Source organism: Salvelinus namaycush, chromosome 2 (assembly GCF_016432855.1).
Source record: "Salvelinus namaycush isolate Seneca chromosome 2, SaNama_1.0, whole genome shotgun sequence".
Taxonomy (NCBI): Eukaryota; Metazoa; Chordata; class Actinopteri; order Salmoniformes; family Salmonidae; genus Salvelinus; species Salvelinus namaycush.
Genome location: NC_052308.1, coordinates 5,381,219 through 5,395,912, shown reverse-complemented (window position 1 = coordinate 5,395,912; position 14,694 = coordinate 5,381,219). Strand labels below are relative to the sequence as shown.

Genomic DNA, 14,694 nt, shown 5'->3' with positions numbered 1-14,694 from the left:
CTCCACGTTGACTCAGTACCGGTACCCCCTGTATATAGCCTCCACGTTGACTCGGTACCGGTACCCCTTGTATATAGCCTCCACATTGACTCGGTACCGGTACCACCTGAATATAGCCTCGTTATTATTATTTTATTGTGTTACTTTTATTACATTTGTTACTTTAGTTTATTTTGTACAATTTTCTTAACTCTATTTATTGAACTGGTTAAGGGCTTGTAAGTAAGCATTACACGGTAAGGTCTTTCACCTGTTGTATTCAGCATTACACGGTAAGGTCTTTCACCTGTTGTATTCAGCATTACACGGTAAGGTCTTTCACCTGTTGTATTCAGCATTACACGGTAAGGTCTTTCACCTGTTGTATTCAGCATTACACGGTAAGGTCTTTCACCTGTTGTATTCAGCATTACACGGTAAGGTCTTTCACCTGTTGTATTCAGCATTACACGGTAAGGTCTTTCACCTGTTGTATTCAGCATTACACGGTAAGGTCTTTCACCTGTTGTATTCAGCATTACACGGTAAGGTCTTTCACCTGTTGTATTCGGCATTACACGGTAAGGTCTTTCACCTGTTGTATTCAGCATTACACGGTAAGGTCTTTCACCTGTTGTATTCAGCATTACACGGTAAGGTCTTTCACCTGTTGTATTCGGCATTACACGGTAAGGTCTTTCACCTGTTGTATTCGGCATTACATGGTAAGGTCTTCACCTGTTGTATTCAGCATTACATGGTAAGGTCTTTCACCTGTTGTATTCAGCATTACACGGTAAGGTCTTTCACCTGTTGTATTCAGCATTACACGGTAAGGTCTTTCACCTGTTGTATTCGGCATTACACGGTAAGGTCTTTCACCTGTTGTATTCAGCATTACACGGTAAGGTCTTTCACCTGTTGTATTCAGCATTACACGGTAAGGTCTTTCACCTGTTGTATTCAGCATTACACGGTAAGGTCTTTCACCTGTTGTATTCGGCATTACACGGTAAGGTCTTTCACCTGTTGTATTCAGCATTACACGGTAAGGTCTTTCACCTGTTGTATTCAGCATTACACGGTAAGGTCTTTCACCTGTTGTATTCGGCATTACACGGTAAGGTCTTTCACCTGTTGTATTCGGCATTACACGGTAAGGTCTTTCACCTGTTGTATTCAGCATTTCACGGTAAGGTCTTTCACCTGTTGTATTCAGCATTACACGGTAAGGTCTTTCACCTGTTGTATTCGGCATTACACGGTAAGGTCTTTCACCTGTTGTATTCGGCATTACACGGTAAGGTCTTTCACCTGTTGTATTCGGCATTACACGGTAAGGTCTTTCACCTGTTGTATTCAGCATTACACGGTAAGGTCTTTCACCTGTTGTATTCGGCATTACACGGTAAGGTCTTTCACCTGTTGTATTCGGCATTACACGGTAAGGTCTTTCACCTGTTGTATTCGGCATTACACGGTAAGGTCTTTCACCTGTTGTATTCGGCATTACACGGTAAGGTCTTTCACCTGTTGTATTCAGCATTACACGGTAAGGTCTTTCACCTGTTGTATTCAGCATTACACGGTAAGGTCTTTCACCTGTTGTATTCAGCATTACACGGTAAGGTCTTTCACCTGTTGTATTCAGCATTTCACGGTAAGGTCTTTCACCTGTTGTATTCAGCATTTCACGGTAAGGTCTTTCACCTGTTGTATTCAGCATTTCACGGTAAGGTCTTTCACCTGTTGTATTCAGCATTTCACGGTAAGGTCTTTCACCTGTTGTATTCAGCATTTCACGGTAAGGTCTTTCACCTGTTGTATTCAGCATTACACGGTAAGGTCTTTCACCTGTTGTATTCAGCATTTCACGGTAAGGTCTTTCACCTGTTGTATTCAGCATTACACGGTAAGGTCTTTCACCTGTTGTATTCAGCATTTCACGGTAAGGTCTTTCACCTGTTGTATTCAGCATTTCACGGTAAGGTCTTTCACCTGTTGTATTCAGCATTTCACGGTAAGGTCTTTCACCTGTTGTATTCAGCATTTCACGGTAAGGTCTTTCACCTGTTGTATTCAGCATTACACGGTAAGGTCTTTCACCTGTTGTATTCAGCATTTCACGGTAAGGTCTTTCACCTGTTGTATTCAGCATTACACGGTAAGGTCTTTCACCTGTTGTATTCAGCATTACACGGTAAGGTCTTTCACCTGTTGTATTCAGCATTACACGGTAAGGTCTTTCACCTGTTGTATTCAGCATTTCACGGTAAGGTCTTTCACCTGTTGTATTCAGCATTACACGGTAAGGTCTTTCACCTGTTGTATTCAGCATTACACGGTAAGGTCTTTCACCTGTTGTATTCAGCATTACACGGTAAGGTCTTTCACCTGTTGTATTCAGCATTACACGGTAAGGTCTTTCACCTGTTGTATTCGGCACATGTGACAAATAACATTTGATTTGATCATATCCATTCCGATCTTTAGGACTGCCTAGAGAGTAAAAGTGTAAATGTCTGAGGCTATATAATGGAGGAATGACATAGTATGTTAGTATCGATGGTAGAGCAGGGGTACTGACTGGCAGATGGAGTTGGGGCTGAAGAGGTATGTTCCACTGGGGAGGAGCAGGGCAGGCAGGGCTGGACGGCTGAGGTAGGGTACCACTCTCTCTGTAAACACAACAACATACAACCGTTAGCCTACAGCTCACTAATAATAATAGATTGTACTTTTCTATACACCCAAAACACTTTACATAGTAAGGAAGCCTCACCTCACCCACCATCAAAGTACAGGTAAGAGTTAACAACTCAACCAACATATTCGCTATCAACCACGTTTCGTGAAGTTGCCCTTAAACCTAGTAGTAAAGTAATGGAGTTGTGTTTCCCCCCTGAAACGTATCACAAAGAAATGTCCTTTGGAGGGTTAAACATTGAAAGTGGATCTTAAAGGTTTAAAGGGATCATTGGTCACATATTCAGTCGTCATCATCAATTCTTTGAATTCATTTTAATCTGAAAACTAATCAGAACTCAATCCGATAAATCCTATTGTTACACAGTCTATGGATGGGTAAGACCGAGGATGATTGGCAATAATCTGTGTGGTAGCTACTAGCTAGCTTAATGTGTCTGTTAGGGCTCCCTGGATAGACAGAGGACTAGAGAGAGAGGACTAGACATTCTTGTCTGGCCAAGTCCCAGTTTGTCCTTTCTGTCAGTGTGTGTCTGTCTGTCTATGAGAGCATCTCGATTGCATTCTCCTCGCGTCCTCTCTCCTCGACTCCTTCTCAAAACTCATTTATGAGGAGGTCAGAGGGGAGGGACCTCTGGCTTTCTCGTCCAATGGGTTTTGAGGAGGCGGCGAAGATATTGGACGCGAGGAGAATGCAATCAGGGGCGGCAGGTGGCCTAGTGGTTAGAGCGTTGGGCCAGTCAGGAACCGAAAGGTTGCTAGATTGAATCCCCGAGCTGACAAGGTAAAAATATGTTCTCCCTATATAATCGAACAGCTCACAAGGACCCCACAGCGAAAGATGTTTGGGTGGACAGGCTGGACTGTATGACAGAGAGCCCTGTCAGTCTATATCAATACAGCTGAGCTCAGGAGGATCAGATCACATAGCTGGACAGTTCAGCCACAAGCTACAAAACAATCAGCTCATGGAGCAGCTCAATCATGGAGAAGCTTCAGAGAAAGAGCTCGAGAGAGATCGAGAGACAGAGAGATCGAGAGACAGAGAGATCGAGAGACAGAGAGATCGAGAGACAGAGAGATCGAGAGACAGAGAGACAGAGAGACAGAGAGACAGAAAGACAGAGAGATCGAGAGACAGAGAGATCGAGAGACAGAGAGATCGAGAGACAGAGAGATCGAGAGACAGAGACATCGAGAGACAGAGACATCGAGAGACAGAGAGACAGAGAGAGCAGGTATTATGATTGCAACATTAGGACCCAACCACAGAGATGTATCTCTGTCGTCCAACATAGGAGGCACCTTCTGCTTTGGGGAATACACATGGTAACCTTGTTGTGTACTGCTGGCTTGGCAATTATGACATAAGGGCATTTCCACGGCAACAGAATGATGCTGAGACTCAGACTTTTCACTTTAAAATGTATGTCAAACAAAAACCAATGATTGCAAAGTTAAACAAACCATACAACTCTATGCACAAGGACTACTTTGAACAATTTCCACTGATTTGTTTTACCAAAACAATGGAAGAACAATGCAGCTGCAGAGTTTGGTAAGAGAATGATGGTTTGTTCCGTCATTCTGTTACCAAACGTTGCATCTGCAAATGTTTTGTATAATTCTACAAAGTCCTACAACGTAGGTCTATTGCCTTTTTTCATTTTCCCTTACAATAAAAACATTACTGTGTAATCCATAGCAGCACCCACTCGTAGTAAGCGCTCCAGCAGGTATCTCTCACTGGTCACCCCCAAAGCCAATTCCTCCTTTGGTCGTCTTTCCTTCCAGTTCTCTGCTGCCAATGACTGGAACGAACTGCAAAAATCTCTGAAACTGGAGACCCATATCTCCCTCACTAGCTTTAAGCACCAGCTGTCAGAGCAGCTCACAGATCACTGCACCTGTACATAGCCCATCTGTAAACAGCCCATCTATCTACCTACCTCATCCCCATACTGTATTTATTTATTTATCTTGCTCCTTTGCACCCCAGTATCTCTACTAGAGGTCGACCGATTAATCGGAATGGCCAATTTTTTATATATATATTTTTTTACACCTTTATTTAACTAGGCAAGTCAGTTAACCAGATAACATTCGCTATAAATTATCGTTCAGTTTGGTCCCTCAGACGAGGTTCTAATCTCGTTCCTGGTACTTCATAGAACAGAACCATTACCTCATGTTATCTGGAATGCTCTTTAGGTTTTATCACCCAAAGACATCATAAATCTCCTCTGTCAGTGCTATCTCATAGAGGCCCATCCTCAGTGGAACACACACAATACTCTATTCTGTCGAATGTAACAACTATTATAATGTAATACAAGCATTATAACATCATCTTACAAGCATTATAACATCATCTTACAAGCATTATAACATCTTGCAATTTTCCACGACACCTTACATTGCACTCCGAGCCTGCCTGTTACGCGAATGCAGTAAGAAGCCAAGGTAAGTTGCTAGCTAGCATTAAACGTATCTTATAAAAAAACAATCAATCAATCAATCATAATCACTAGTTAGCTACACATGGTTGATGATATTACTAGTTTATCTAGCGTGTCCTGCGTTGCATATAATCGATGCGGTGCGCATTCGCGAAAAAGGACTGTCGTTGCTCCAACGTGTACCTAACCATAAACATCAATGCCTTTCTTAAAATCAATACACAGAAGTATATATTTTTAACCCTGCATATTTAGCTAAAAGAAATCCAGGTTAGCAGGCAATATTAACCAGGTGAAATTGTGTCACTTCTCTTGCGTTCATTGCACGCAGAGTCAGGGTATATGCAACAGTTTGGGCCGCCTGTCTCGTTGCGAACTAATTTGCCAGAATTTTACGTAATTATGACATAACATTGAAGGTTGTGCAATGTAACAGGAATATTTAGACTTATGGATGCCACCCGTTAGATAAAATACGGAACGGTTCCGTATTTCACTGAAAGAATAAACGTTTTGTTTTCGAGATGATAGTTTCCGGATTCGACCATATTAATGACCTAAGGCTCGTATTTATGTGTGTTATTATGTTATAATTAAGTCTTTGATTTGATAGAGCAGTCTGACTGAGCGATGGTAGGCACCAGCAGGCTCGTAAGCATTCATTCAAACAGCACTTTCGTGCGTTTTGCCAGCAGCTCTTCGCAATGCTTCAAGCATTGAGCTGTTTATGACTTCAAGCCTATCAACTCGAGATTAGGCTGGTGTAACCGATGTGAAATGGCTAGCTAGTTAGCGGATAGCGTTTCAATCGGTGACGTCACTCGCTCTGAGACTTGGAGTAGTTGTAACGATGCTTCGAGGGTGGCTGTTGTCGATGTGTTCCTGGTTCGAGTCCAGGTAGGGGCGAGGAGAGGGATGGAAGCTATACTGTTACACTGGCAATACTAAAGTGCCTATAAGAACATCCAATAGTCAAAGGTATATGAAATACAAATGAAATAGAGAGAAATAGTCCTATAATTCCTATAATAACCTCAACCTCAAACTTCTTACCTGGGAATATTGAAGACTCATGTTAAAAGGAACCACCAGCTTTCATATGTTCTCATGTTCTGAGCAAGGAACTGAAACGTTAGCTTTTTTACATGGCACATATTGCACTTTTACTTTCTTTTCCAACACTTTGTTTTTGCATTATTTAAACCAAATTGAACATGTTTCATTATTTATTTGAGGCTAAATTGATATAGTTGATGTATTATATTAAGTTAAAATAAGTGTTCATTCAGTATTGTTGTAATTGTCATTATTACAAATAAATTGTAAAAATCGGCATCGGCTATTTCTGGTCCTCCAATAATCGGTATCGGCGTTGAAAAATCATAATCGGTTGACCTCTAATCTCTTCTTGCACATTCATCTTCTGCACATCTACCATTCCAGTGTTTAATTGCTATATTGTAATTACTTCGCCACCATGGCCTATTTATTACCTTAACTTACCTCATTTGCACTCCCTGTATATAGACTTTTTGTTTTCTTTTGTTCTACTGTATTATTGACTGTATGTTTTGTTTATTCCATGTGTAACTCTGTGTTGTTGTATGTGTCGAATTGCTATGCTTTATCTTGGCCAGGTCGCAGTTGCAAATGAGAACTTGTTCTCAACTAGCCTACCTGGTTAAAGAAAGGTGAAATAAAATAAATAAATGTGATCAACTGTAATTTGGAGATTTGATTAGTAATTAGCTGCTTGCTTATTGTCCTGTAGCCCATCCCAGCCTTGTGCAGGTCTAAAATTTTATCCCTGATGTCCTTACACAGCTCTCTGGTCTTGGCCATTGTGGAGAGGTTGGAGTCTGTTTGATTGAGTGTGTGGACAGGTGTCTTTTATACAGGTAACGAGTTCAAACAGGTGCAGTTAATACAGGTAATAAGTGGAGAACAGGAGGGCTTCTTAAAGAAAAACTAACAGGTCTGTGAGAGCCGGAATTCTTACTGGTTGGTAGGTTTTCAAATACTTATGTCATGCAATAAAATGCAAATTAATTACTTCAAAATCATACAATGTGATTTTCTGGATTTTTGTTTTAGATTCCGTCTCTCACAGTTGAAGTGTACCTATGATAAAAATTACAGACCTCTACATGCTTTGTAAGTAGGAAAACCTGCAAAATCGGCAGTGTTTCAAATACTTGTTCTCCCCACTGTATATATATACACATACATATATATTTAACCTTTATTTTTTTATTTTTTTTATTTTACCCCCTTTTCTCCCCAATTTTCGTGGTATCCAATCGCTAGTAATTACTATCTTGTCTCATCGCTACAACTCCCGTACGGGCTCGGGAGAGACGAAGGTCGAAAGTCATGCGTCCTCCGAAGCACAACCCAACCAAGCCGCACTGCTTCTTAACACAGCGCACCTCCAACCCGGAAGTCAGCCGCACCAATGTGTCGGAGGAAACACCGTGCACCCGCCCCCCTTGGTTAGCGCGCACTGCGCCCGGCCCGCCACAGGAGTCGCTGGAGCGCGATGAGACAAGGATATCCCTACCGGCCAAACCCTCCCTAACCCGGACGACGCTAGGCCAATTGTGCGTCGCCCCACGGACCCCCCGGTCGCGGCCGGCTGCGACAGAGCCTGGGCGCGAACCCAGAGACTCTGGTGGCACAGCTAGCGCTGCGATGCAGTGCCCTAGACCACTGCGCCACCCGGGAGGCCCTATTTAACCTTTATTTAACTAGGCAAGTCAGTATATATATTTTTTATATCCTTTCACTGCATCTGTCAATTACAATATGCTCCCATCTCTTCATGTACAATTTGACAACTGATAGGCCTAATATTGTCACTCATCAGATTATTGTCAATTGAATCTTGTCTACAGGCTAACTCTTATTATGTGTGAAATTAGTTTTGGTGTAGTTTGGATGGGCCGGCTGTGCAGGTTGACTGGCACCGTTTGTTTCCCGCTCATCAACTTGGATAGAGTCAAGGACATGTTTTACATTATTCTAAAAGGCCTACTGCAACACAAAGCTTGTTTTCAATTCCCTTACAATACATTTGATTAGTAATAGAGTTACAGTAAATAAATCAGTCTTGTAACAGCTTATTTTTACAAACTAAAAATGGTATCAACCCGGTCAAATTATTAACGAGCGCCAACGGCTGATAAATACGAATAACACAAACTCATCATTATACAATTGTTGTTCTGAATTAAATTAACCTCTTTGTCCTCACTTTCAGTTAGACCTAATTTACATTTGATTGTGAAATAACTTGCACAATCATCGCCCGTTCATTCAGTGGGCAGGAATCGTTGGCGTCGCTGGATAGAGTCAAGGATATGTTTTGCAGTATTATAAAGTCTTACTGCAACATGTATTAGTTTCCCTTACAATAAATGTGATTAGTAATAAAGTTATAGTAAATAAAACATTCCTAAGCTGTTTCTTTTTCCAAAGTAAAACGTAAAAGAGAATGGTATCAACCCTCAAGGCACTAATTATTTACTGCTGATAAATAGGCATAATAAACTCATTACTACACTATTGTCTCTCTAAATTAAATCAACCTCTTCACCCTCCTTATCTTTCAGTTAGGCCTAATTCAAATTCAATTGTGAAGTAAGGTGCACAATTATCCATCTGTCATTCATTCAGTGAGGAGAGAGTCGCATTAGCGCCTGGCTGGGTACCAATGTCCTACAGCAGATTGCCTTGGGAGTTAAGTTGGGTAAAGATGTGAAGAAAAACAAAACAGGTAAAAAGGCTCTAAATACTTCTCTGTTTGTGATTTCAAAACTGACAAATGAGCCGTATAAAATACAAACATTTAGGAAAAGTCAGGTAAGAAATAGGACATCATTTTTTACGAAATCAAAACGTCAGTGGCCGGTGGCCTGTGGAGGTTCTAGTGTTAAGAAACCTAAGGTCTAACTGTCTGTGTTATTTGTTCAGTGACTGCATTCCATGTAAACAATGTAAAGCCAGTAGACTAAATATGCAGAGGACTGTCTCTACATTGTGTTCACCTGGTGGGAAAGAGGCATACAGCAGTACTCTATATTGTTGGAACAACACAATCATGCCAATAGACCTAGCTGTAGCCTTTTCTGGTCAGTTCTCAGCTGTCACAGGTCAAGTTGGTCAATTAATTAATGAATGTGTGTGTGTGTGTGTGTGTGTGTGTGTGGTGGGGGGGGCAGTGGATGTGATCTTGTTTGCCAGCTCTGTGACTCACTGATTGTACTTGGGTGAATTTGTCATTACCCTTCAATCCGAATACTGATCTTCTATTCTGAGATTCAACCAATTTTGACATTCCACAGTAGTGGAGTACATGGATCTGATCTGTCAGTGTCAAACCTGATGGTCAGGCTCCATGAAATGAATGGCTCCTCTTTACAAGAAAAACAAATCTGCTAGCTAACCATCCTAGTTGTGTCCTTATTTTATTTTTTTACAGTACCAACGGGACATGTAAAGGTATCAATGATCTGACACACCATGTGTTAGCCAGTTAGCTAGCAACCTAGCAGCTAGCACGTCTAGCTAACGTTATTCTCTTACCTTCGTGGTTGACATGTTTAACGTCACATTTGACTCCAGTAAATCCGAGCACTGCTAGCACCTTAACACAGTGCGGATTTCCGTCACTCACGAATAGTTTCATCTAGCTGCCTCTATTCAACTGCCTTTGGACTGAAAAACCTAGATATAACTTGCTAAAGTACTGGAAATTACAAGAAAATGTAAATATCTAACAGCATGCAACTCAGCCGGTAAGTGCTACTCAACGCGCTGATGCAACCAGGGTTCAGCTTCCCCTTTTGCAAATGGCGCACATTGAAGTTTTCTGGAGTACGCGACATGTGTTAAACCTGTAAAATCAGACTATGAAGGACCACAATTCCCATCCATGTGTATTGAAACGTAGCTACAACAAACTGACGCGCTCCTTACACAAAATATGATTGGTTCATGCAAAATCACATGGGATATTTTGAACCAATCGGTGGCCAAATACGTTGATGTGCCTAGACAGATCTTTTTAGCATCTGAACGAGAATGAATATTATAATAACCTACACCGGGAGTGAAGATTACAAGTCTTGTAAAAGTGCATGCAGCTTTGCACATTTTATACCCACCGAAAGCTCAACTCGATGTCAGCGTTTTTAAAGCTGCATCACGTGACAGAGGACAAATTGCCTGACGACTCAAACGGAATTCTTCCGCTGCCCTATCAGAGGAGAAACTGACGTCCGTGGGCGTGGCGTTAGCGTTTGACGTGTTTAAGGAGTTTGGGTAGCCAGGCAAGAGGAGAAAGCGACCATGCTGAAAATATCGCAAGGCACTGGAGGATGCGGATGCGATTTTTTCGGAGGATATCGTGTCGCTCGCTAGTGTACCCTGGGATCACCGTTTTTAATAGCAAAATAATTGATGACACACACCGCACCGACCTCCTAAAGGTGAGAAACTGCTTGTTTTAGGTTGTTCTAGCATTTAGAGACACATATTTATATATTTTATAATTAGAGTAATTATAAGTAATTTAGAAAATGTAAAATATAAATATTTTTTGTTATGTGGTTCACAAGTTGTCAGTTAGCGATGTATTGGAATTGTCAGTTACTATATAGCCTATAAGTTATTGAGTCCTTTTGCAACTATATCTTTAATTTCAGAGCTCTTGTGTTATTGTCAGTAAATAATACACATTGAAACACCAGAAAATCATGATTAAACAACTCTTCTATGAATAGACTATGGATAGACCTTCATTTTATAATAGCAAATAATTCCGTGGTTGTATGTAGTCAGTAGTACTTTGGTGAAATTGCCAAGTTAAACTATTTGCACTATTTATGAGTGTTCATCCCAAGCTGTTGTGGTGTCTGGAGCAGCTGAGCAGGTGTAGGCTACTGGGTGATATAGATCATCATTAGCCCTTACTGACAGAGGCGCAACTTAAAATGTTCACCATGTTTTAATACACACATACAACACACATTGTTTTGTTAGTTAGTCAAATTTGAATGCTCATCATTTTCATTTTTTCCCTCAACCATAATACACCACAAGAATGTAACATTTTTGACCAAAGAAGTTCTCTTCATATTGTTTCGACATCCTGTATGATTTTGTTTCGTTTCAGTTGTAGGGGGCCGTCTTTTGGATGGGACGTTAAAACGGGTGTCCTGACACTCTGTAGTCACTAAAGATCCCATGTTACTTATCATAAGAGTAGGGGTGTTAACCCCGGTGTCCTGGCTAAATTGCCAATCTGGGCCTCATACCATCATGGACACCTAATCATCCCCAGCTTCCAATTGGCTCATTCATCCCCCCTCCTCTCCCCTGTAACTATTCCCCAGGTTGTTGATGTAAATGAGAATATGTTCTCAGTCAACTTACCTGGTAAAATAAGGGTTAAATACATTTTTAAAAATCTCTTGAAAATCTACTTAGAACAGGATATGAAGCATAGCTGAGGTGTCCTTTGAGGTTGTGGGACTGAGTGAACTCAGCTTTGAGTTTGTGGGACTGAGGCCATCATCACACTTACTTCAGTTGTTCTATATTTCATCACTGCAGTAGAATAGTATTCTAGCATTCTCCATTTCTCCATCCGTTTTTCTCAGTTCAAACACAGAAACTATGACATCATAGAATCTATTAAAAGGTTTGAAGCAAGTGTGACTAAGACTGTCAGAGAAGGCTCTTTGTCTGAAGCCTAGCCTACTGCACATTTGCATGTTGCACTTACACTACTTTGACTAAAAGTACAGCCAATAAGAAAAGCACATGATCATATGCAATGGAAACAGTTATAAGCGTTGTGTTTTCTTTCCATTTGGTCATCTTTCTCTCTGTATGAGCAGAGTGGAGGGGTATCCTACGAAGTAGGTTTTAAGGAGGTAACCAGGTAACTTTGGTCAATGCTAAGTTCAACTGTTTTTTAAGCTCAGTTCTCTCAGTTTGAGTGTCTGGAGCATTGACCTTTTATGGAGAGAGAGAGAGAGAGAGAAGTTGCACAGGACAAAACAGGACAGGACAAAACAGGACAGGCCACAACAGGACAGGACAGGACAAAACAGGACAGGACACAACAGGACAGGACAAAACAGGACAGGACACAACAGGACACAACAGGACAGAACAAAACAGGACAGGACAAAACAGGACAGGACACAACAGGACACAACAGGACAGAACAAAACAGGACAGGACACAACAGGACACAACAGGACAGGACAGGACAAAACAGGACAAAACAGGACAGGACAAAACAGGACAGGACAAAACAGGACAGGACACAACAGGACACAACAGGACAGAACAAAACAGGACAGGACAAAACAGGACAGGACAAAACAGGACAGGACAAAACAGGACAGGACAAAACAGGACAGGACAAAACAGGACAGAACAAAACAGGACAGGACAAAACAGGACAGGACAAAACAGGACAGGCCACAGTAGGACACTACAAGATACACTACATCCACAGGCGTTTCAGCTGTTTATACTATACACTACATCCACAGGCGTTTCAGCTGTTTATACTATACACTACATCCACAGGCGCTTCAGCTGTTTATACTATACACTACATCCACAGGCGTTTCAGCTGTTTATACTATACACTACATCCACAGGCGTTTCAGCTGTTTATACTATACACTACATCCACAGGCGTTTCAGCTGTTTATACTATACACAACATCCACAGGCGTTTCAGCTGTTTATACTATACACTGTGCTCTGAACCTGTTTCTCTGTGTTGCTACAGTGTTTGAGTTTGCACTGGCTATAGGGAGGTTTAATGCACTGCAATGGTCCCTGGCCACATCACACGCTCTGTGACTGATTCACACTGCGATGTTACTGTTGCAGAAAGTGAGTCTTTGACTTGGCTGATAGCTTGTGACAGCTCCCTGCCTCCCTCCCATCCCTGGTGGATCAATGGTCTCTGTGCTCTTCATCAGCAACATCAATGGATGAGCTGCAGGCTTCTGGGATGGTGCATGGAGGCCAGTGGGAGTCAGGTTGAATTCCAAAATGGCACCCTATTCCCTTCATAGTGCACTACTTTTGACCAGGGCTCAAATAGGGGAATAGGGTGCCATTTGGGACACAAGCCTCAGACTGGGGCTCTCAGCCAATGATGTGGGTATCTATAGGTTCAACCAGCCTCTCGTCTCTGCAGCCACAGGTTGCTGTGTTGGAGTGCTGCTTGAGTTCAAGAGACTTCTGGAAATGAAAGATTGGGTTCTTATTCTAACCCATTACTGGAAAACGGACAAGATTTTTCTCCCTTCATGTCTTATAAACAGAGATTTATACACCTTGCACTCTTGTTCTCCAGAAAGGAACAGTATAAGCAACAGCCTGACAATCCGTCCTGTTCCTCAGAAGTCAGAGGTGTTTTAATAACAAAACATACAATGAAAGGTAAGGTGATGTCAGGTTGACTTAGGCTTTCTCCCAAATGGCACCCTATTCCCTATTTTAGTGCACTACTTTTGACCAGAGCCCTCTGGCACCCTATTCCCTATTTAGTGCACTACTTTTGACCAGAGCCCTCTGGTACCCTATTCCCTATTTAGTGCACTGCTTTTGACCAGAGCCCTCTGGCACCCTATTCCCTATTTAGTGCACTACTTTTGACCAGGTCCAAAATGTTTTATTTAACTAGGCAAGTCAGTTAAGAACAAATTCTTATTTACAATGACGACCTACACCGGCCAAACCCAGACGACGCTGGGCCAATTGTGCGCCGCCCTATGGGACTCCAAATCACATCCGGTTGTGATACAGCCTGGATTCGAACTAGGGTGTCTGTAGTGTCACCTCTAGCACTGAGATGCAATGCCTTAGACCTGCTGCGCCCCTCGGGAGCCCCTGAGTGCAGTAGTGCACTATATAGGGAATAGGGTGCCATTTGGGACGAAGACTTATTGTAATGCTAAGCTTCCTGTCCCTAATGGTCCTAAAAAAAAAAGAGAGAGTGTGTCGTGAACCTGTTATGACCCTGATACGGAATTTTAGAAAGCATTAGTAAGGATTAGAAATTACAACACATTGCATAAACCTACGCAAAAAAAATGCAGTTATAGCTTACTTTTTTTTTTTATGATATAAATCTATTTTTCAAACACAAGTCTCACTATGAAATCCAAATACATGGAAAGTGAAAAACTTTAAATGAATATCAACCTATTTCTGAATAGTCCAGTGAGGTTTGGAGAATATTTCCAGAAAGTCACATGCTACAAAGGTGTTTAGCAAATCAGTCAAGTCATTTAGTTCTTATTGAGTAACAGCCACGGGTTGAGGATGATTCTTATTGAGTAACAGCCACAGGTTGAGGATGATTCTTATTGAGTAACAGCCACAGGTTGAGGATGATTCTTATTGAGTAACAGCCACAGGTTGAGGATGATTCTTATTGAGTAACAGCCACGGGTTGAGGATGATTCTTATTGAGTAACAGCCACAGGTTGAGGATGATTCTTATTGAGTAACA

General features: G+C 41.6%; 1 protein-coding gene across 1 annotated transcript in view; it reads right to left on the bottom strand.

Moving 5' to 3' along the window:
- mars1 (methionyl-tRNA synthetase 1) overlaps positions 1–9,974 on the bottom strand; it is a 71,311-nt gene extending 61,337 nt beyond the window's left edge. Inside the window, exons 1-2 of the mRNA XM_039006694.1 lie at positions 9,729–9,974; positions 2,567–2,657 (exon numbers count right to left, since the gene is read on the bottom strand). Coding sequence (XP_038862622.1) covers positions 2,567–2,657; positions 9,729–9,831 — 194 coding nt within the window. The 5' untranslated portion in view covers positions 9,832–9,974. The remainder of the gene's footprint in view (positions 1–2,566; positions 2,658–9,728) is intronic.
- Between the last annotated feature and the right edge of the window lie 4,720 nt (positions 9,975–14,694).